The sequence below is a fragment of the Podarcis filfolensis genome (assembly GCF_964270895.1).
Source record: "Podarcis filfolensis genome assembly, chromosome: 5".
In the NCBI taxonomy this organism is placed as follows: Eukaryota; Metazoa; Chordata; class Lepidosauria; order Squamata; family Lacertidae; genus Podarcis; species Podarcis filfolensis.
Window position 1 is genome coordinate 95,853,028 of NC_139608.1, and position 24,575 is coordinate 95,877,602.

The window sequence follows — 24,575 nt, forward strand, 5'->3', positions numbered from 1 at the left end:
GCCCATCCCAGTTAGTCAGTTGGAAGAGACTTGTGAAAACAGGCACGCCTTCAGGGATTTCTTTAAAAGTGGAAGGCACTGGGTCCTTTTCAATACCTGGGGTCAGTGAGTTCCAAAGACATGGGGTTGGGAAAGCAAAAAGTACACAGGTTGTGTGATAGAAGGGACGCGGGTGGCGCTGCAGGTAAAACCTCAGCGCCTAGGACTTGCCGATCAGTGGCGTAGCGTGGGTTGTCAGCACCCGGGGCAAGGCAAGTAATTTGCGCCCCCTAACCCGTGGATTTGCGCCCCCTAACCCATGGATTTGCCCTAACCCCAGATGTTGCGCCCGGTGCGGCCCGCCCCCCCTGCACCCCCCACGCTACGCCACTGTTGCCGATCGTATGGTCGGTGGTTCGAATCCCCACGGCGGGGTGCGCTCCCGTCGTTCGGTCCCAGCTCCTGCCCACCTAGCAGTTTGAAAGCACCCCTAAGTGCAAGTAGATAAATAGGTACCGCTTTATAGCGGGAAGGTAAACGGCGTTTCCGTGTGCTGCGCTGGTGCTGGCTCGCCAGAGCAGCTTCGTCACGCTGGCCACGTGACCCGGAAGTGTCTCCGGACAGCGCTGGCCCCCGGCCTCTTAAGTGAGATGGGCGCACAACCCTAGAGTCGGAAACGACTGGCCTGTACGGGCAGGGGTACCTTTACCTTTTACCTTTACACAGGTGTGACAAAAGTAGTTGCAATCTTTGGTCTAAGGGTGCCAAGTTCCTCATGCCCCCAAGTTATTTGCAGCACCCACACAATCTATAATTCTTCACCTTCCTCCCCCTTCAGTTCAGATTTATGCTCCCTGAGGAAAATCCAAAAAGTTTTTGTGTTTTTTTTAATTAAAAAAAAAACTACAACTAGCTCCCCATCGGCATTATCTAAAGTCTGTATTTACAAATTGAAGCCCCTGCCCAAAAGTGACATAACTAAATAACTGGTATCAGAGGAATCCAGATCTAGGAGGACTTTGAAGTAAAAATAAAGAGGAAAAATACACAGAATCAACAAATGGCAAGTAACAAAGGCGGGTTGACTGCATTTTACTTGAACAAAGTACAGGAGGGGTATTGGGATAACAGGATCAGTTACTTATGGAAACCTTTTCGTTTGCAGTATCTAACAAGTGAGTCTTGGTTAAACAGGAGACTTTACCTTTCGAATGAGAGAAAGAGAGAGAGAGGGAGGGAGGGAAGGAGGCAAGAAAATAAGAAAGTTGTTTATGGTAGGAAATGCAGAAACTTTGGTTCTAGTCTGACTAGTCTAGAGAAGAACAAGGCAGCCATGCTTGCTCCTTTGTTCTCTTGGAGGATAGTGAAAGATGACCTCTCGATCTGAGGTCAGAGAGAGAAGTTGGAGAAGGAACTGGCATGCAGGATGCAACCGAAGATGTCTCAGTCTAAACAACAAGGAGATAGAAAAATAAGCTGATAGGTTAAAGGTATGTGACAGTCTGGTAACATGGATGTGCCTCACTCTATCTTTCGTAAAGGTAAAGGGACCCCTGACCATTAGCTGCAGTCATGGACGACTCTGGGGTTGCGGCGCTCATCTTGCTTTATTGGCCGAGGGAGCCGGCGTACAGCTTCCGGGTCATGTGGCCAGCATGACTAAGCCGCTTCTGGAGAACCAGAGCAGCTTTTGAACTGCTAGCTTGGCAGGAGCAGGGACCGAGCAACGGGAGCTCACCCTGTCGCAGGGATTCGAACTGCCAACCTTCTGATCGGCAAGCCCTAGGTTCTATGGTTTAACCCACAGCGCCATCCACATTCCTCTATCTTTATTAACCTCATGCAAACCCCTCTTCTGCAAGCTGAGCTGCACCCAGGACTTTTTTTCAGCAGGAATGGCATTCCAGCACCGCTCAGGCGGTCTCTGGAAGTGGGAGGAAGACCTGACCAGCCTCAGCAAAGACCTGCTGCTCCTCCAGCTCACGAGGAGACCCTCCCCAGAGCTGCAAAGAGAAGTTCTGCCTCTCCAAGCTTTTAGAATTGTTTAAGGGGGGGGCAACAAATGTGTAAATGTGAGCAATGTGGTAGACATCTTATATTTTGAGATCAGCAGCTGCTCAATGGAATGGGGATCTGATATATCTTGCATGCTGCTCACCACAAAAACTTTTTGATGGCTTTTTACCCAGGTCCGAAACAAATGGGAACTGTCACTGTTTTTTGGATATGTGATAAGGTCTAAAGGGCCACAGCAGCTACCCTATTAATTCCCTTCTTAATGTGTGTTGTAAATTAAGCACCCTGACACAGCACCAGCTTGTTCTTTATTTCTGTTCCTCTGCCTTAAAAAAGAACTTGCATGTTCTGATCTATGCTAGTTGTGAGGAACCCATAGTTGTTGCGTTTTGAAGGGGAACAGCGGCTCATTTCCTTGTTCCTACATCCGACTTTGTCAATCAAGACTGAAAAGGAGCACTCCAGTATTACTTTCTTACGTATAACATTTTATTCTGTGTGAAGACCCCCAAGACCTCCCAAAGAAAGACACAGTTGACACCAATATTAGTTTAAGGCTACTGGCATAATTTTGGCCACAACTTTATTGATTACAGAATGTGAGTGGTTTGCTTAGGCATTGGTTCGACTAGCTGCATCTACACCTCTGGCAGGGCAGCACTGACAACTGGACTCTGGGAGAAGTCAGTAAGGGGAAACAGACTGGGGGAGCGTTGCTCCTGCCACAGACGCAACCTCACCCCAAAATGTTCCCAGGTGCTCTGGTGTGGCCCTAACCCAGGGGTCAGCAAACTTTTTCAGTAGGGGGCCGGTCCACTGTCCCTCAGACCTTGTGGGGGGCCAGACTATATTTGGGTGGGGGGGAATTAACAAATTCATATGCCCCACAAATAACCCAGAGATGCATTTTAGATAAAAGGACACATTCTACTCATGTAAAAACACACTGATTCCCGGACTGTCTGTGGGCCGGATTTAGAAGGCGATTGTGCCAGATCCAGCCCCTGGCCTTAGTTTGCCTACCCATGCCCTAACCCCTGGAAGGGGATCGGACAGAAGCATGGCGAGCCCCTGGATTCCTTTAACGGAATACCCGATTGCACATTGGGAAGGGCAGGTGTGACAACCTCCCATCCCCTCCACCTTGAACCAATGCCTAACCGCCAGACCTTACAAAATTGTGACCATCTGCTACACTGCAGGTGAAACCCAAGTGGCACCAGCCAATCTGCCAAATGGGAAAATTCCTACTGGGCCCCTGTCCCAAAAACAGATGACCCACGATGGCATAGCAAGGTCATAGCAAGACCCTAAATATAGGGAGGGTGGTGAACGAGGTGCTAAGCAGGAAGCTCGAAGCAACATGCAGTGGCATAAATAGGTCCCCCGGCTGCAAATTCTCTCAACCCCATTGGCCAGAATTCTCCCAGCAACGGAGGAACCCAATCGGGTTGTTGTGGCCATCCAATCGCTTCCACCCACACAAACGGTGAGGTCAGTCTTGGAGATCTCACCGGAAACACGTGCCCTCCTTGATGAGGACACGATTTCTAGAACCAGTGGAGGCAGACCACTTGCTTTTTTCCGGTGCATGTTCAGAGAGGAAAAGGGAAGAGTTTTCAATGTGTATCAAGTAACTTCTCCCACCCTTGGGCACAGCAGGATCTGGAATCAATCTAGGTTGAAAGTGGCATGTCAAGGATGAGCATAGACGATTCCAGATTGGGAAACTACATTTTTGTCCTCCAAATGGCTGTGTGTGTGTGCAGCCTCAATCTACTGGCAAGAGTAGATTGTTTTTTCCATTTACCTTCTTTTTTAAAAAAAATCCATCCTGAGGAAGTGATCTGCACAACAAAAAAGCTTTCATATGCAACACTGACTAGTCAAAACAAAGGCATCATTTTGATGTGTCTTTTGTGTTTTCCAGCCATGTATTGTCAGGAACAAAAACAGGTTTATTTAGTTACAAGCATGGCTGCTGTTGACTTAGTGGGTCACAAGTTATGCAAATCTGCATAACCAGTTGCTTCCAGATCTCTTGATCCCAAGCAGAAAAGAAACTTTCTAAAGCATATTAAAAAGAAAAGGCCACAAACAATATTATTTTCCTTCTCATAAACATTTGAAAGTAGGAAATGGGTAGATTTTTCATTGGCTCAACATACTATTTGTCAAAAGCAATTTGTCTGGAAATGGCAATAGTGACTGTTAACCTAAACATTAGAATTTGAAGTCATGACCTTAAAAAATGACAGCACTGATATTAAAAAGTCTTCTCACTTTTCTGTGAGAATATCTGCCCCTGCCAAACCACAGTGCTGTAATAATACCTTCCATGCCACTCTCCTGAAAAGGAGGGATCCCATGTTTGGAGCAGAGGTGATGAACGGGAGTCATTCCCTCAACATGGCTTTCATATCCAGCCTGAGCTCCTGGGCCAACCAAAGTGAGTACCTCCTGCCTGTTGCCATAAACCATAGAAAGGACTTTAACTAAATAATAATAAATGTGTAGGAGAGAGTGACCACTTTCTGGAGGAGTTTTTTGTATTTGTGAAGTACAGAAGAAAGTAAGCATGATAAAAGACGTCAAATGCAAAAAATCTGCTCTTTTTCCAAAGTTGTTTCCTGACTGCAATGATTGCAAACAGCTTGGAAAGGAGCTGTCAGCCAGCCAAACTGTTTTCCTTGTAAACTCAAAAGGAAAGAATGAGAACAGTTTTTAGCAAATAAACCTCACACTCGTTTCTCTGAATTTTTGTACCAAAAGGAGAGCTGGAATGTTTTCCCCAATCCCCTTAATGTTCCCCTTCTTTTAAAAACCATTTTTCTGTGGTTCATTTCCCCATCTCTGCCGCAGTGCCATTTGCAGGGGGGAATGGCCGGTTATTATTATTATTATTATTATTATTATTATTATTATTATTATTTATTTGTACCCCACCCATCTGACTGACTGGGTTGCCCCAGCCACTCTGGGCAGCTTCCAGCATATATAAAAACATAGTAAAATGTTAAACCTTTAAAAAGCTTCACCAAACAGGTCTGTCTTCAGGTTTAGAATATTCAGCATAGTTTCCACCCAGAATTTTTTCTCCCATGCAGAATGTTAAACAACATTTTATGCAGGCACAGGTTTAACATTCAGCTGGCCATACATTCAAACCTTGCTCGTTCTCAGTAACAACCACTACAAGGCTTTTATTCTTAGTTGGTTTTGCTGCAGCCAGCTAACAACACGGGTACCCCTCTGGTATCCTCAAGGTGTTTGCTGTGGGATGATGTGAACCACAAAGCTGACCATGTTGTAGGTTCATGTACAGAAGTTCTGAGATGTTGACCCCTGCCCTTGATAAAACTCTCATTGGCTGCTGTGAACTACAAGGTCAGGCCACACAAAGCAGCCTTTTATTCAGTTGGCATCCTTTTCTATCTGGGCCAAATTTCTTGACTGTTTTTTTTTATTAAAAATAAAAAATACACAGCTGTGTCCCCCATCCAGGTTTACAACTCACTCTTAGTTTCAGGCTCTTTGATTCTGGGAAGGGCTATTGAGCTTCCAAGCAGTTCTCCACCATGGATGAAAGGCAGCTGAAACCAGTCTGTATCTTCTAGACACGAGGCAGTATTAGCAAAAATGACGCCAACATTACAATAGAACGCTTGAGGCAGGGGCAAAACTAGGCCATAAATGTAAAGGAGTGGAGGGGGAAAGCCTTGACTGAGTAAAGGGGAGGCTACACTCCTTTCCTTAAATGCAGTGGTTTTGAATAGTCTTATTTTATAGAATCATAGAATTGTAGAGATTGTAGAGTCATCCAGTCCAACCCCATGCAGGAATCTCAGCTAAAGCATCCTTGGCTGATGGCCATCCAAACTCTGCTTAAAAGCTTCCAAGGAAGGAGAGCCCACCACCTCCCGAGTATTCCACTGTCAAACAGCTCCTACTGTTAGAAAGTTCTTCCTGAAGTTTAGATAGATAAATAATACTTTATTCGGCTATAAGCCCACAAGGTAAAACCAATCAATAAATAAAATAGCGTTTTACATTCTAAAATATCAACTAAAATATTTCAACGCATAATCTCCTTCACGCTACATACAATCTCTAGATGTACCATATTGTGGCCTTGAATATATGGTGGATAAAGTTTACTAGATTTTTAATAGTCATGCAGCATTCCATGAAGTCTTTTATATGAAAGAACTGAATTCAGGAATCTGGCAACCTGTAATGTTCTATAAGAGTCAGTGTCCTGGAGTAGATAGGCTAGATGTAATTCAGGTGGTTTAGCAACAGTTTCCAAAATGATTCAACTCAGAATCCTTGATCGGGGAACAATATATAAAGGACAATTAAACAAGATATGATAAAGGGATTCTATTGATTTGTTGTCACATGCGCATAAAACAGAGGTTTTACCGTTAGAAAATCTATTGCTCAGCACATTTGAGGGGAACACATTAAATCTGGCTCTAACAAAAGCGAATCTATGCGACGCAACCGATAAGGTAGACAGATATCAAGATATCTGGGACATGAATGTAATGCCCTGATTTATCGGGGAACATGTACCTCCACCTGTAGTAAGATTTTGTTGCAAATCAACCTCCTCCAATCTTTGTTTGATGACCTTTTTTGCTGTAATTAGATCTAAATTTAGTATATCGGAAGGAGAGATTCCATAAGACAACAGTTTGGAATGGATTTTTGTTGCCCATGGGCTGGTAAATTCATCTCTCCAAAGGCACTGAATAAGATGGTAATTGGGCAATTTATGCCAAAGGGACAGCCAGTAATTAAAGGCATGTCTCCACATCAGGATCTCTAGGGAGGGGGTCTTAAGTTCTAAGCGAATAGCCGAGTTGCTTACACAGGAGGGTAGTTTCAAAAGGCGTCTGAGAAAAAGATTTTGCAATGTCACCAGAGGCATGAGGTTTACAAAAGCGCCCCATAAAGGGACCGCATAGGCCATAGTTGCAACCACTTTTGCACTATAAACTTTTAAGGCAGAAGGAACATGCATAGCCCCCTCTGTAAATTCCTGAAGTTTAGTTGGAATCTCTTTTCTTGTAACTTCAATCCATTGGTTTGGGTGCTGCTCTCCAAAGCACAAGACAGTCAAATCGTGGTTCCCGAATGGCTTAGTTGCCAAACAAATCGGCTCTCAAATGCCGCAAACCTGGAAGTACCGTATTTTTTGCTCTATAAGACTCACTTTTTCCCTCCTAAAAAGTAAGGGGAAATGTGTGTGCGTCTTATGGAGCGAATGCAGGCTGCGCAGCTATCCCAGAAGCCAGAACAGCAAGAGGGATTGCTGCTTTTGCTGCACAGCGATCCCTCTTGCTGTTCTGGCTTCTGGGATTCAGAATACTTTTTTTCTTGTTTTCCTCCTCCAAAAACTAGGTGCGTCTTGTGGTCTGGTGCGTCTTATAGAGCGAAAAATACTGTAAGTGTTCTGGTTTGCAAACATTTTTCAGAAGCCGAACGTCCGACGTGGCTTCCGTTTGAGTGCAGGGAGCTCCTGCAGCCAATCGGAAGCCACACCTTGGTTTTCAAATGGTTTCAGGAGTCAAATGGACTCCTGGAATGGATTAAGTTTGGGAACCAAGGTACCACTGTAGTTGAAACTGACCAGGGAGCTTTTGGTCTAGTAACTATCGCTCCCCCTCTCTTTTCTCATTTCAAAATCTTCCCAAATTCCTCCTGCCGTTGCTCTCATCTTTCCTCCTAAGGTTGCCACTTCTTGAGGAAGAGAGAAATTAAAATACCAATTTTAATTGCACTTGGGTGTGAGTCAACAGATGCAGAAACTGTTTGCAGCTTAGAGAACTGAAGGCAAATCTGGTGACCAAAAATATCAAAAGCAAACTGGTATGCTTTAAACCAGCCAACTTACAATCTTAAACTTTGCTCTTTTTTTCTTTGCTAAGCATCACGTTACTCTATAAAGACATTCCACAATAGTAGAGCATCAGATAACAAGGGTGAGAGCAGATTCTAAGACCCTGGCGACATTGTAAAGCAGAAAGCTGAGCAGCTTCTTGAACGCTGCCAAATCAGATATGGAAGCCCTACCTCCAGGAAGACAGCTCTTCCTTCTGCATTTTACTCCAGCTACCTGGTTGTGTTTGCAGTCAGAGCACTGCATTTTATCTGAGAACACTTCGCAGTACAGTTTGCAGGAAACGTTTACCCAAGACAGATTTCAATGCCACTTAGGCTTAAACATGCTTTATCTGCCTGTTAGAGTGTATAGCTGAAAGAGAGGCACACAGTTTAAATGTGCGTGGAGCAGGGTTTATAAACTGCAATAAAATGGCCGTGTACCCAGTTCCAGAGTTGACAGGAGTTGCAGCCGGTCACATCAGGCCACCGGCCCCCAGGGAGCAATGTCTGACCAGGTGGCCAGCAGTTGGTAAATCCCCAGCTGGTTGTGTGGAAAGGACTTTGCCTCCAATCAGATTGGCCTCGTTTGCACATTTTGCCCTACCCATAATAATAGTCACAACTTTGGTGGATAAGGCATTGGGGGGGGGAATGGAAATAAGAAGTCCCAAGGAAAGAAGAATGGATACAAAAACCTATGGAATATGCAGAATTGGTGAAACTTAACCGAAAAATAAGAAATCAAGACAATCTTTTTAGAAAAGAATGTGAATATTTTATTGAATATTTAAAAATTAACTGTAAACAGATAAGAACATTGGCAGGATTATTGTAATAACCTGCAGTTCCAAATTAACTTAATTTAATAAATGAGTAAATTAAGTTAATTTGGAGTATGCAGAAAATATTTTTTAAAATAATTTAAGGAACCGCAGAAAGAGGGGAAGAGAAGTCGAGTTTTGAGATGTTAAAATGATTGTAAAATTATTATTGAAACTGAAAATCATAAAAAAGATAAGGCATTAGGTGAAATCCCTTAGTCTAACATCTGGCAGGGTACCACCTCACCCCCACCTTGGAACAGTGTAATCACAGGGGTACCCCGTTGGAGGGGTCTAGATGGAAGTGTCTGTCCAAAAGCCAAGGCGAGTGGCCAGCCGTGTAGACCTGTGTCTCGTGATGGACACACAAATCCCAAGATCAGCCCTGCCAAGTTTCAGCCCTCCAGCGGGTGGCTGGGAGGGATCCCCCCCCCCTAAGCCAAATCCTACCTACATCTGGAATCAATAAAGCTGTGGCTAATTTTAAACCCCAAAACATTGTCTTGTCCAGTTTGTTCTCCGTCTTAGGATGGGCCTTTCTCCCAGGGGAGGGGACACTGCCGCTATAAGAATTTTCAGGTCTTCTATATATATATATATATATATATATATATATATATATAATAGATGTTCATAAATGTACCTAGCAAACACATACAAATATAGATAGGTAGCCGTGTTGGTCTGCCATAGTCAAAACAAAAAAAATTTTTTTTCTTTCCAGTAGCACCTTAAAGACCAACTAAGTTAGTTCTTGGTATGAGCTTTCGTGGTCTTTAAGGTGCTACTGGAAAGAAAAAAAATTTTTTTTGTTTTGACATACAAATATGTAAACCACATGTCTGAAACCCACAGAAAAGTCCTGAAACCATTTTCTCTCTCCCAAAATGATCTCAAATATTCCTCTGCAAGGTCAAAGGAAATGGGAAACCTCCCCATTCTCTCTTTCACAAATCCTGTCTTAAGGGCACATTTAAGATATGAATAGGGTGAACCTGTGACCTGTGATCTGGATTCAGGAATTGAGTAGTGACCATAACAAAAGAGTGGCCAGGATGCCCAGGTAATCCAATCAGATAGCCTGGCAGACAGGAAGAAACAACACACCCAGATTTCCGCCCCTTCTCTGAAGTATTAAGGGGGTGGTCTTGGGCCACACCCCTTCTGTGATGTATGCATGATGTTTCTGGGGGTGGTCTTGGACGCCAGGGCGGGCAGTTTAAAATGTCTATATAAGGGCTTGCACCCATGGCTTGGGGTCCCTCCCTCCCCCCATGTGTGGGGCGGGGAGCACCCTGTTGCAACAGCTTTAATAAAGATCAGGCTTACTGTTTTGCTTCTCAGTATTCTCTGGTTGGTCTGTTATTTTCTCCTACCAATAGAGAACCTACAAAAGGACTCTATATGGGCACTTGGGTACCCCATAAGGGAAAAGGAGCAGTTTTTGTTTACAACACTGCAAGTGGGACTGCAATGCATTTACATTTGTAATCGAACCTACCTACTTTTTGGTGTCAGCTGTGAACAAGTACATTCCATCTGAAGAGCATTTATTTGCCTGTTGCTTTTCTTTCTTTCCTCCTTAAATAGAGTTGTAAGCATCTGGGAATGGCTTCCTGACACTTTAACTTATTCATGTAAGGAAATGTCTCTTTGATTGTTATAACAGGCAGCGGCCACTAACCCAGTTCTTCCTCCTTTTCCACAACCATGGCACTCATTTTTATTCTGTTCTCCCTTTCTCAAGTCTCCAGTAAAACTGAAACGCTTGAGGCAAAGTTTTACCTTTTTCGACAGATGTGTTTGGGAAAATGTTGTAACTTTGCACTGGCCTGTTGCTTCTTTCTTCAAAATGCCTGCAACCAGCATGCGACAACAGGACTGCTTCCTTCTCTTCTTCACCAAGGCATTGCTTAAACTCAGAAGGCTTTCCCTTGACCATGCTTTTTCCATCAGAAATTGCAGAGGGGGGCATGGAGGAAATGGCAGTGGAAATGTGTGCACAAGTAATACAGAAAGGGGAATTACATATACAAACATCAGAAAATGGTACTCGCTGTGAGACTGCCACCCTCATGTCATTCCGGGATTGCATCCAAGTTTCTGACATTGCCTAGAGCAGAAGCTAACCATGGTCCACAAGTCATGTCATCCCTCCAAAAGATATGGTTCTACCCCCCCCCCCCGTAGCCACAGCCAAAACTTGTCATCCAAAATAATTAAGTAGGTAAGTAAATGTATGTTTTTTATTTTTAAAATATTTTAATGGCTTCTCCTATACTAGGTACTCTTCTGCAATGCCATTTTTTTGTGTTACCCCATCTTTGCCATGACCCTCCCAAAATTTGTCCTTAATTTTTTTTTTATTAAACTGAATTTAGTTATGAATGATAAAAAAATATTTCAAATAGCAAACATCTTGAGAAATGCAGTTTTCACCATGGCCACTTTTAAGCTTTGGTGACACCCACTTTCGCCTCTCAGCCACACCCAGTTTGACATGTGGCCCAGGAACGGTTGATCATAAGCCCGTGTGTGGTCCTCAGCTTGAAAAAAGGTATCTTTTTTAAAAAAAAAAAATAGTTTTCCAATATACCCCCAATAATAGCCAAATTATAACAATAACAATTAATTTCCAAATTATACAATTATCAAAGTGCCAATCAACTTCCAATTAATACATTTTAGTTAATGTGGCTCCCCACATGATGGTTTGGGTGCATTTTCGATCTTATATCACTGCGTTCCATAATCTTAATTAATAACAGTTACATTTGAGTTATAATAATAAACCCTTAGTCAACAGCTACATAATTAATTATTTCCATTTGTGATGTTACAATATATAAATTTATAAAGCTTCAAGTGGGGAACTCAAATGATTATCTTTATTCTGCCCTACGTGTAAAAACTGTTACATCCATGGAAATTTCTTCTGTCCACATGGTGTTGTCTCTTTCACTTCCCAGCTGTTGTTTTCTTCCATTGTGGCTTCGGGTGGAACTATTTCTCAGAAGTCTTATCTCCCCGTCCCTTGCTTCAACGTCTCGGAACAGGCGACAGGTTGCTAGAAAACTTTCTGTCTCACTAATAAAACATGTCACAGGTCTCCGCCATTTTTCCCTAGGCCTAGGAAAAGGTGGGCAGTTTTTGAACGTGCTGAAGATTTAATACTCCTTTCCAACTCCCAGAATCTCTGCAGCTTTCTTATCACGGTCCCCAAATTCTTTTCTTTCCAGCAAGAGATTTATTGCCTAATTAAACTTTATCTTAGATTACATTCCGTCAGTAGCACACACAAATCTCAATCTCTTTCTTCTTGTCTGTTGTTTTTAAATGGAGGTGAGGGGAATTTCTCTGTCTTTCCAACAGTCATACTTGAGTTTCCCCTCCCCATCCTTTCTTCATTTCATATCACACGCAGTTTCCATTTTTGCTTGCTAATATGAATATTACTCCATCGTCCCTTCCTCACTTGTTAATATCTTTTTATCTTATATTCCAGAGAGGGTTGCTGAATCATAAATACATAAATGAAGCTTAGAATAAACAAACCATGGGGTTCCCTCTCCCCAACCGACTCTCGCACCAAAGAAAAGCTTATCTCAATTCAAAACTTTGATCCATGTAGCCTGTATATTCAGCAGTATGTTGTTGCAACCCTTTCCCACCACACACTGGTAATTTAAAGCCAATTAAGGATCCAGTCAAACAGACAACCTCTGTTTCTTAATGGTGGTGTAGGAGGGTTTTCGGCAGACAAAGTGCTTTTGCACTTAGCGCCTCTGTTTCTTCCGCATTCCATGCTGAAGCAAGAGTCAGGTACCGAGATGAAATGCGAGTGAAGCCCATTCCCCCCTCCCTATCCATGGGGGGAATCTGCAAGGATGATTTGCCCTCTGTCATCCTTGGTTTTTGAATGCCAACAATCCCCCGCTATTGTGGGGGCTGCCTCCATTAAGGCAGGCAGGACCGGAAACCCAGCTTGAAAAAGGTTAGTCGCTTCTGACCCAGAGGCTCAACACATGAGATGAGTGATACATATACCACAGAGAAGCCTATCCCGCCATCTGAGAAAATGCTGCCTCGTGCACTAATAGAAGGGAGTCTGATGGCATTTGAAGAACGAACAGGTGTGACATGTGTATGGTGGTAGGTACTTATGAGCGGATACCTCTTGCTCTATTCAGAATTGTCCTGTGCAAACCAAGCTTTTTCAGAAAAATAGTTTTAAGGAGGGGAAAACTCAGTTACAAAATTTGAACCTTGTGCCACTCCCCACTCCACTGTTCTCTTTGCTTCCCACTTATGTGGCAGCAGTGGAGTTTGAGATGTCTCATTAGAAGTCTCTCTGAGATGCCCTTCTTAGTCTCTCCTTCCTTCCCTGGAATCTTAAACTTTGCTCCAGGCAGCAGCATCTCCTCTCCAGGAATCCTGAGAAAGGTAGTTTTGCAGGGTACTGGAGTTCTTCTTAGTACAAACATCTGGCATGTGCCATGCCTCTGATGAGCATGCTTAAGACAGAAGCATTCAAGGCACCAAGGAGTAAAGGGGGTGCTTTGTTTACATGTTGAGCATGGGTGAAAAAAATGCAAAGAAAGTTCTGCTAACTTCACAATGTAGCTGAACATTATGAGTTGAGCAGCTTCACATACCAAGCCAAGTAAATGCACATTTCAGTGAGGTAAGGCACATTAACTGAGGCACGAAAGGTTCAGAAGCGATCGTGAAAATGTATGCAATGCACATGTCATTCCAGCTTGAATCTATTCCTATCTTTAAATTGTAAAAGCCTGCAGTCATGGTTTCAGTGTCATATTCGGCTGGCACCTAGCCCTTCTTTTTAGAAAATATGCATGTTTGTTTTATGGTCAGAATAAGGAAGAGTCCCAACATAACTCAAAAGTTTGTATACATCTTACTTGGCCATCATAAAAGTACAGTGGTACCTCGGGGTACAAACCCTTTGAGTTACGTTTTTTCGGGTTACAAATGATATTAACCCGGAAGTGAGTTTTCCAAGCTCTTGGAGGCCTCACCGCTGCCCGGAGCCAAGCCCAGACATCTGCGGGGCCTACGGAGGCTCCGCAAACGGCCTCCAGCTGTGTGAGCTCTCCAAGGCCTCCGTGAATGCTGGAAGCCAAGCCAATTGTGATTGTGGAAGAGGATCCTGAGCCCCCATCCAAACAATGACTATCATCAGCGCAGGTAAGGGGGAAAAATCACATTTCCATTTTGTACTGTTTTGTTGATTCCATTTTATGGATCAATGGCCTCGTTAGATAGTAAAATTCATGTAAAATTGCTGTTTTAGGGGTTACTTTTCATCGTCTGGTTCCTGTTGAGTGTGTTTCGTTTGTTAATTGAGTCCCTCACTGATAATCAGAGGCTTCCTGTTGAGTCTGCCAACTGTTGAGTCCCGAGCACCCACGCAACACAGAAGTTATAGTTGGAAGTTTTGTTTTTGCTAATTTTTTATATTTTGCTTTGTGTGGCTTTTTCGTTTTTTTGACTGTGACTTGACTTGTTCTTCATTTTATGGGACTGACTTATGACTTCGCTTTTGTGAGTGTGTGGAACCCAGTTCAGCTGCTGGTTGATTGTGTGACTGCAGAAATGGATAAAAGCCCTCCATCCAAACTGACTATCATCAGTGCACGTAAGGAAAAAAAAATGTTAATTTTTTTCATCTAAAATAATGTCTTATTTATTCTATAGTACAGTACATTGATTATTGCCTTCATTTGATGGATCAATGGTCTCGTTGGACAGTAAAATTTGTGTTAAATTGCTGTTTTAGGGGGTGTTTTTCATCATCTGGAACAGATCAATCCACTTTCCATTACTTTCAATGGAAAATTCCGCTTCAGGTTAAGAACGCTTCAGGTTAAGAACGGACTTCGGAACCAATTAAATACTTAACCTGAGGTACCACTGTATTCTTTTCTGAACTCCCAAGACTGCTGGAACTCACAGCCATTCAGCTGCTCTTTGAAATGTTGAGCCAGCAACTCTACTGCTCCGTGGGGATACCATTGTCAAATGGTGATAGACAATGGTGATTACCTGCCAGGGCTAAACAGCTTGGCTGATTTGCATTTGTATCAACAGCAGGCTGCTGCTAGGCCCTGCCCCTTCAGAATGAGATCTTCATGAGCCTGTATGTGGAAGGACAATAATGGGATTGCAGCTGAGCTAGCAAGGTTTTAGAGGTGATCGCAAGTTGTGCCCCTTGACTTTTCTTATTCCAGACATGCACAGCATAGGTGTTTCTAAACAGTATGGGAAGTTCGGAAGCATTAGTTGCTTCAAAATACTTCCTCCAATCCTGCCAGCGAATGGGATAAAAGGCATCTCGTGGGACAGCTGTAACACCCTTACAGCTTTTGCTGCTTCGGAGGCTATGGATAGAGCACCACCTCTTAAAAATGCGTGTCAAGAGCTGTGGGCCCTGGTGCCCCCAGATCCAGCGGTTGTAGTCCACCACAAAGTCCTGCATGCAAAGCTCAATAAACTTGTGTTTGGGCTCAAACGAGAGAAAGGCACCATTAAGTAAATATTTGGATTGCGTACCAAGCACATTGGTGAGGTTATTTAAGTTCTTGAGGACTATGAAGTCTGTGTCTAAATAGATGCCACCAAGTTTCCACATGATGGTGATTCGGCATGCATCAGAAAGGATGGGCAAGAAATAAGGCTCCCACCTTTGCTGAGCCACTGAGTACCAGCCAGCGAGGGGGGTGTTAGAGAAAAGGTTAATCAAGTCCAAATGCTTGAATTCAATGTTGGGGAAACAGCTAAGCAAGGAGAAGGCCACGTGTTTGGGCAAAGTCTTATTGTAGCTTGCTAACCCCTTCATAAGAACAATGATTCTGGACTCAGGGTGAACCCTGGCTGCTGATTCAACAGAACACATGAACAGGAAGTTTGGATTAGTTCGTTCCGATGTTTCTACAAAGTATATGTCTTTGTGTGATGAAGGAGGCCATCTGGATGAAGGAGTGGGAAGAGGAGGACACTTAACCTCTGTAGGCAAACTGTAGTGCGGTCTCTTGTCTTGGGCATCCTGGGTGATTCTCCAGTAGAACATGATACAGATGAAGGACATGAACTTAAAGATGATGATGCACACAGCCCAGAGTTTGTAGTTTGAAGTCAACTTGATTAATTTCAGTATGCAGGTAGGCACTTTCCACATCGTCTACTCACTACAGAGCTTTGAACTTGAAGGAAAACCAAAATGAGCTGCAAGCAAACAAACAAACCAAATGAATTAATAACTTGATTAATAAATAAGGAGTGAAAGAAATACGAAGTGGCAACATAAATTGCTGATCATGATTACAACTGAAGTGACCCCCCCCCCCCGAAAATTAGCTACCCCTCCCAGTTTGGCGCCATCTGCAAATTTGATGAGCATCCCCTCATTTCCTTCATCCAAGTTGGATAATGATGTTGGACAACAGGCCCAAGACAGAACCCTGAAGCACCTCACTTGACACTTTGCCCCAGGAAAACAAAGAACCATTCATGAGTACTCTTTGTTCGATCAGTCAACCAGCTACAAATCCACCTAACAGTTATAGAGCCCACGTTTTACCAGCTTCCTCACAAGAATATCATGGGGGACTCTGTCAAAAACTTTACTGAAATCAAAATACACTATATCCAGAGCATTCCCCTGATCCACCAAGCTTGTAACTCAATAAAAAAAGAAAAGAAATGAGATTCATCTGGCATGACTTGTTTTTGAGAAACGCATGCTGGGTCCTGATAATCACAGCATCCTTTTCTAACTGCTCATTATCACTATTATAGGACCTTTCCTGGAATCGATGTCAAGCTCACTGGTTAGTAGTTACCTGGGTCTTCTTTTTCCCCTTTTTGAAGATTTTGGAGACAACGTTTGCCCACCTCCAGTCTTCAGGGGCTTCACCTGTTCTCCAAGGATTCTCAAAGGTTAAAGGCAATCAATAGATTATTGATTCCCATAATCTCTCATCCCTAGTCATGCTGACTGGGGCTGAACCCAAGAATACTTGGAGGTGGGCAGATTCTTCTCCATTTTATAATAACACAGTGGCAAAAATAAATTTAGTTAAGCCCTCTCACTTCGTATTTTAAGGCAAAGAGTATACTTCAATATCACAGTTCTCTTTTGAAAATAGCAACTCCATATATTTTTGTTTTCCCTTAGAGGACTTGTTTATAATAATAACTCTTGGCACAAGTACCGCTCCAGCGGGAAGGTAAACGGCGTTTCTGTGCGCTGCTCTGGTTCACCAGAAGCGGCTTAGTCATGCTGGCCACATGACCCAGAAAAACTGTCTGTGGACAAATGTCGGCTCCCTCGGCCATTAAAGCGAGATGAGCGTGCAACCCCAGAGTCATCTGCGACTGGACTTTTTTTATTATTATTATTGATTTTAATTCGTTTTGCTACATCAAACATTAAAACATACAAAAAAACATACATAACACATACATACAAAAAAAGAGTACATAAAAAAAGAAATAATAATACAAAAAACAAAAGAAAAAACATCTCCTAACATAAGACACCAACAAATTAACTTCCATTAACTAAATAACTAAATAACACACAACATTAATTGACTTCCCTTCATCTCGGTTTCAGAATATATTATATGATTTTTTATCTGCAGTTTCTTTTCCTCAAAAGACTCTTTACGTCACAAGTGTTACGTCACACCTACTGTGATTTTTAGATTTTTTACCTCTGTTTCCATGTATGTCATAAATTTATTCCATTCTTTATTAAACTTTATGTCTTTTTGACTTCTTATTTTCTGTGTCTTTTTTGCCAGTTCTAAATAATCAAATAGTTTGGTTTGCCATTCATTTATAGTTGGGATTTTTGATGTCTTCCAATTCTGCGCTATTAGATTTCTGGCAGCCACTGTCGCGTACTGAAAGAGTGTTTGGTCTTCCTTTTTGATTTCCTCCCCAATTATCCCCAGCAAAAAGGCTTCGGGTTTTTTTATAAAGGTATATTTGAGTATTTTTTTTAGTTCATTGTAAATAGATTCCCAAAATTTTTTGATAGGCTCACACAACCACCACATATGATAGAAATCGCCCTCCTTGATCTTACACTTCCAACATAATTTATCACCCGTTTTATATATTTTTTCCAATTTTACGGGCGTTACATACCACCTGTACATCATTTTATACATATTTTCCCTGAGTGTTGTGCATGCCGAGAATCTCATACCTTTATTCCATAATGCCTTCCATTTGTCAAACTCTATGTTATGTCCGAAGTCCATTGCCCATCTCACCATTACCTCCTTTACTTCTTCATCTTTGGTGTCCCATTCAAGTAGCAGGCTATACATTTTCGATAGGAGTTTTGTTTTACTTTCTAGTATTTCAATCTGAAATCTAGATTTTTTCTCACTTATCCCATTCTTTTTATCCTCAGTCCCGCGACTGGACTTAACTGTCAGGGGTCCCTTCCCTTTTTTTTTTTTAACCTGGGCAGCACTGGGGCAGGGCAGGGAGGTCAGGGCTGAGTGGACACACCAGCAGGAGCCTCTGCCAATGTGTCTGTGCAGCCCTGACCTCCCTGCCCAGATCCAACACTTTTCTGGTAAACCCCGTTCAGGAAAACCGTAGCAAAATTCTGCAACTCCACCCTATCCTGCCAGCTTCTCCTGAAAGCTACCCGGTGTGGAAAAAGAACAATTTGAAAACATAAAAATTAAACTACGTTCCAAGCATTTCTGAAGAAATCTGGTTTAGGGTCAATCAGCAGAGGCAGCTAACAATAGTGAGCAAGCATGTAGTTACTAGTAAAAACTGTACAGTAAAAACTGTACAGGGAGTGCTGCCAAAATTCTTATCATGGTCTTAGTCTCCCTTGCAGAATAGTAAAGTATTTTTTTATCATTTTTCCTAACCCCAGACTGGCTCCATTTTCTGCTTCAAAGCCATTTCCAACCCACTTGTTTCTTGGGGGCGGGGAAGGATTATTAAGAGAGTTTTTAGTATGACTCCCTGCAGTTGGGCGTAGGGTTGCCAACTGTTCCATCGACCCCTGAATCGATTCTTTTAGCAGCAGCTTTATCTGCCACTGTAATATCCCCCCCCCCCAGGCACAGTCCCCCATCATCTCCCAAGACAAAGGGTACCACCCAGTATCCGATGGGAAGGGTACTCACCGTGCGAGGAAACCTTGCAATGGGTCTGCCGTCATACCAGGAAGCAGGAGAACTCAAATAGCAATATTGATTTATGAATTAAAGCTCAACAGCTATAGAAAGAGCCACACCCAGACCACATACGTCTTAAAGAAACAAACCACTCTCACTACCCCACAACTAAAAAGACCACATTGATTTCTGTGACAGGAAAAATATAATTTGCTACTTCTATTGTTTTTATTAATTAAATTTGTGCTTTGCAAGCCTCACTGCTACAACTGGAGACTGAAGAGGGTTCCTGGATCCAATTCCCTATTTGACACTGCATCAGAACTCTGAATAAAGTTTATATATTTCTGTACCCCGCAAAAAAGTTTTGGGTCACCCAAAATACTTTTGGATTCCCCTTGAGTAGCTCTACTGCAAAGCACTGTTTTTGGACATCATCTTTTCTAGCAGGCCCCCTGCTAGAAAAAGGAGGAAAGCAAATACATTCCCTTATCTTGAGTTTGTAGTTAATGCATATGTTTCTTTAAATCACTAGAGCGTCTGCGTGTAGCAATCTAGCCAGCATTTGTTTGCCGTTGGCTGTGAAACTCCACTCCTAAAAGCAGAGCCAATTTTTTTGTTCTCTCCCAACTTGTTGAGAAACACACCTCCACACTTCCTCTAAATAGTTAATAGTATTAACTACTAGTAAATAGTAAATTTACTACTAGTAAATAGTAAATAAAGCCTTTGAATTCCAGAAACTAAGTGATTATTCCAATCAGATTCACTCAGGCTCCAAGGTCTGCTAACATTTAGCTACTCCACAAGCTACACATCCTCTTCTGTGAGACTGTCCCTTCCAAATAACATGTTGAGTCCAACATTTGCTTTTTTACAAGTCACTTATAGAAGTTGGGTTGGTAAGGTAAAGGTAAAGGTACCCCTGCCCGTACGGGCCAGTCGTGACCGACCCTGGGGTTGCGCGCCCATCTCGCTTAAGAGGCCGAGGGCCAGCGCTGTCCGAAGACACTTCTGGGTCACGTGGCCAGCGTGACGAAGCTGCTCTGGCGAGCCTGCACCAGTGCAGCACACGGAAACGCCGTTTACCTTCCCGCTAGAAAGTGGTACCTATTTATCTACTTGCACTTAAGGGTGCTTTCGAACTGCTAGGTGGGCAGGAGCTGGGACCGACCGACGGGAGCTCACCCCGCCGCGGGGATTCGAACTGCTGACCACACGATCGGCAAGTCCTAGGCGCTAAGGTTTTACCCACAGCGCCACCCGCGTCCCCGACAAGTTGGGTTGGTACTGAAGCCATAATGCTTACATTGGTCAAAAATTCACTTTTGTTATGTGATCTTAGAAGGGGTGTGGCTATGATGGCTGTCAGGAAGACTTCCTGCTCTTCAGAATGTACTGCCATACCACTGCTCCTTAGTAGATAATCTCCTTGGTGGAGGGGATGCATGATCTGTGATGATCCAAAGCTTATTTTGGAGTGCAGACCCTCTTCCTTAGTCATGAGGGCATCATGCCAAAAAAACAAAAATGAAGCTTTGGACCAGACATGATACCAGGTCATATTGTAGGGGAAAGTCTCCTTGTGGCTGGGCTGTACAATTTGGAGCATGCAAAAACCAAGTGTGGTTTTAGCAAGCAGAGACAGCCCCCTGATAGTGAACATGTCCCAAGCTTATTTATGGGTACATATATCCCAGTTCCTTATTCACAGGAACACTGGCAATTCTTGATGTGGGACTATCCTGGTTGAAAGCGGCTGTTGGTTTTTTGTATCTTTATTTTAGATCTTGATATTTATGTGGAAATTGCTCGATTTGGTTCTGCATTTTTTTTTATGTTTCATTTATTGTTTACAACCAGTGCTCTTTTTCTAAGGAAAAACGTTGCCGGTACTCACCATGAAGTTGTTAAGGAAGTAAGTGCCACATTTCAACATTTGGGAGAGAAAGGTGCCAGTACTGAGACAAAACCCAGGTTTAGGATTTCAGTGTTTGATTATGTGAGGGGGAGGCTGCCAGTGTGACAGGGAAATAATGCCCTGCGACTGCAGGAAATAATGTGTCCTTTTAAAAAAGAGTTTTGGCGGAAGGCGGGGAGAAATTCCTGTGGGCTGGCTGGGAGAGGCTGCATGAAGAGAGTAGGTTTCATGGCTGCCTTCCTGCTGAAACTATGAGGGGAGCAACAAGAAACACACTTGGGGTGTAATGCTATGCACTCCCTCCATCCATCAAACCTTGGGTGTAAATATGTGTACGTCATCCACATTTCTTAAAGACACTACAGACTCCACAATGTCTCATTCCAGCGAAACACAAATCCTGGTTAAGTGCCAAGACCCCTGGAACCTTGCTACTGTTCGGCAGAGATTGGGGTAGCAGGTAACAGTATTTTTTCATGTTGCAAGCCACCTTGAGTGTGGATTGAACTGTGGAAAGACAGCATATACATATATGAACATATGAAAATGTGAGTTTTCTGAATGATGGGGGGGGAGAAAACTGGTGGGAGGACATGGGAGGAGAATTTTTATGCATGACTTCTAATGTTTTTTTTAAAAAAGTGGTCAACTATTCTACAGTAAAGGCTGCTTCATGGGGGGAAGGTGTTGGTTTTTATTTACCGGTATTCGTTTTACAGTCAAACAGTGCATTGGACTTTATGAAATCGATAAGTAATAAACGTCATGCTTGGGCTTTTAGAGCACACCAGGTCACACTTTTGGGAACTGGCAAGCAAAGAAAAAAAAAAGAAAAGAGGAAGCACAATGACAGACGTGTGCTGGAGTGATCACCTGAGCTAGAGCACACCTCATTCAGAGGCATACCTAGCCATTGGTAAGGTTGACCCCCGCCAAGGGCACAGTCCCAGGGAGTGGCAAAAATATTGTGAGTGTGCACCCACTGCCCCCATGCAGAAGGAGGCACTTGTCTCCAGCATGACCATCTATGCATCAATAGAATTAGCAACAGCTTCCCCTGTCTGTCTGTCTGTGTCTGTCTGTGTGTGTGTGTGTGTGTGTGTGTGTGTGTGTATGTGTGTGTGTGTGTGGCAGGGCCTGAGCAATGGAGCCGCAAAGAAGACATGTGAAGCTGGGTTTCTCTTTGCCCATAGTTGCCAGAGTTGAGGATTGACTGGGCTCACTGGCACTGCTTGCAACACCTGGACAAATTAACAACTAGCAGTATCCTCTCTCTCCTCACCACCACCACGTGTCTGCGTTTGAGAGTAAAGTAAAAAGAGACTCAATCATTATTCACCCCGCCTGAAAATGTCCCTCTAAATAATTTAGGAAATATAGGGAGCTGCCTCAAAATGAGTTAGATCACCCAACCATCAGTGTCATCTACACTGAATGGTATCAGCTCTCAAGGGTTTGAAGGAAGGTGCAGGGGACAGGGGGGCAATGATACATTCCTTGCCAAGGGTGCAAGAGAGCCCAGGTATGCCTCAATGCTCCCCAGTGGGGTCTGGGGAGTTCACTGCTTCCCACAGTGCAGCTCAAGCCTGTGTCTGCCAACTTGAAAGGCAGAGCGGGTGTCCCTTCCATGGGTCGAGCCTCCGTCTCCAGCATGATTTGTGCTTGGTTCCTCCTTAATCTGGAATATTGGCATTAATCAAGAGGCGCTCCTGGACTGCCAATAGACTGCAATCAACCAGCTGCCAAAAGGGCAGGAGGAAAATGCGGTCAGCTGCAAGAATGATGTAATGAAGATTGACTGTCAGGGACTGGAATGAAGAGGAAGAGGAATGGTGGAGATTGCTGCCAGCCCACACTTCTCCTGTAGCTGACGGGGAAGAGGGAGGCCGGGTTGAGTTACAGCCGAGCTGTGAGGGAGATAACAAGGCAGAGACAGGCAAGCAGCCAAGTTATGAGGAGTTAGGAGAAGCAGCAGGGGAGATAGAGCAGCCAGTGGACATGATCCGCCATCCCCTAGAATGCGACATTCATTAAGGGTGCAAGAGCAACGAATGCAGAGGTGTTTGTCCACTGAGGGGGGGTCTTTGTAGGGTCAGAGGCTGTTGGGAAAGAGGGAAGAGGGAGGAGCCAGAGTGAGCAACTCCATAATGGAGAAAGGACTGGATTCTCTGTCTGCCACCATAATGACTGAATAAATCATAAGTAAAAGCTTTCTTGTTTTCTCCCTGCTTCTTGAAACCATCAGGGGGAGGGAGAGAATTCCTTAAGCCTGACATTGACGGATGACAACTGAACACTAAATAAGAAATGATGCAGCTCAGGGAGAAAATGATCAACGTGTATGTTTGCAACAGGAGCGGGAAACCCGATTTTAAGAAATTGTACTAAAGTAAAGTAATTTGGTTGGATTTGTAATAATTTGGGGGAAAATAATTGGAAAAAAGAGAGAAACCAGGTATGCCTCTGTCCTCATTCCAGATTTGGAAGATGTGGAACAGGGTTGGAGAACACTGAACAGAATTTAAGTATTTACAGTTCCAGCCTTCCCTTCTCATACGTAGTCACCCATTTCTAGTTAGCGTTTCTATTAACAATGTTGTTGCAGGATTGAGGGCATTAAAAAATTCCTACTTTGATTGGCAAATGGTAACTCTCATTCAGCTTTGGGCAGACAACTTCACTTTATTTTCTCCTGTGAAGAGAGATGTTGTGGCAGTTCCATTTTAAAGGGATGAGATGGGTTTTTTTGAAAATAAGAGCCATGTGTGAACACTTGACATTTGGACAGAAAATGGAAAAATATATATTTGACTCATTTGAGACTTAATGAATGTCACATTCTAGGGGATGGCGGATCATGTCCACTGGCTGCTCTATCTCCCCTGCTGCTTCTCCTAACTCCTCATAACTTGGCTGCTTGCTTGTCTCTGCCTTGTGAACACTTGACATTTGGACAGAAAATGGAAAAATATATATTTGACTCATTTAAGACTTTTAAGGCAAAGTGTAACATGACAGGAAAAACCAAAACACAGCCGATCTTCAAAATATGCACTTGTCTGAACTTTGAAATGTAGTTCTCCAAACAACCGTTTATAAAAAATGCATATATATGGGGAAATTATTCATAAGCACAACTGTATTTATATTAATGACAATAACATATCAAAAATGCAGTGTGCTGAGAGAAATTGCCTGAAAAAATGTGTACATTACTGCATACAAAAATGTCTTTATTGGGAAAATTTCACACTAAAGTACTGAGGATTTTTTAAATAAAAATGACAACAAATTGTTGCAGAAATGTGGAGAACTGAATTTAAGATTGGAAAAAATGAGGAATGGGGAGAATCAAAATTGGCAGGACCTTTCTACAAATGGGTTACTGGCAACAGGATTTCTAAAAAGTATTTTATTCTAAATATAAATGCATACACAAAGGCAAGAAATCAACAAAGTAATAATTACAACTAATTATGTGTGTGTGCGTACAGCCTAATTTATTTTATTTATTTATTTATTTATTTACGGCTATTAGCCCATAAAATATGTACAAGCATAAAAACACAGAGACATAAAAACAGATATATCCGACAACAGAGGGTGAACACCACGATGCAAGGGTGGGTCATTGAGCAGAGCCAAGTGACAGCTTGGGGCCAGGAGAGCTCCAAGGGGCGGATCACAGAAAAGGAAAACTGAAGACGAACTCCGACATGCACTCTCATCATAACAGTCCAATTAGTTTTGATGTTGTTGTTGTTTTTT

General features: G+C 43.0%; 1 protein-coding gene and 1 long non-coding RNA gene across 8 annotated transcripts in view; both read right to left on the bottom strand.

Moving 5' to 3' along the window:
• The window catches only part of LOC310763617, a 288,221-nt gene that overhangs the window by 219,511 nt on the left and 44,135 nt on the right, over positions 1-24,575 (bottom strand). The gene's annotated exons all lie outside the window — the stretch shown is intronic.
• The window catches only part of A4GALT (alpha 1,4-galactosyltransferase (P1PK blood group)), a 61,773-nt gene continuing 48,538 nt past the window's right edge, over positions 11,341-24,575 (bottom strand). For 6 of the 7 annotated variants that reach the window (XM_083615961.1, XM_083615960.1, XM_083615959.1 and 3 more), the window contains one exon: positions 11,341-15,953. In XM_083615961.1, coding sequence (XP_083472087.1) covers positions 14,845-15,906 — 1,062 coding nt within the window. In that variant the 5' untranslated portion in view covers positions 15,907-15,953 and the 3' untranslated portion in view covers positions 11,341-14,844. Of the gene's footprint in view, positions 15,954-18,895; positions 18,990-24,575 lie in introns of those variants that run through there. The other variant, XM_083615965.1, reaches the window with a different exon arrangement.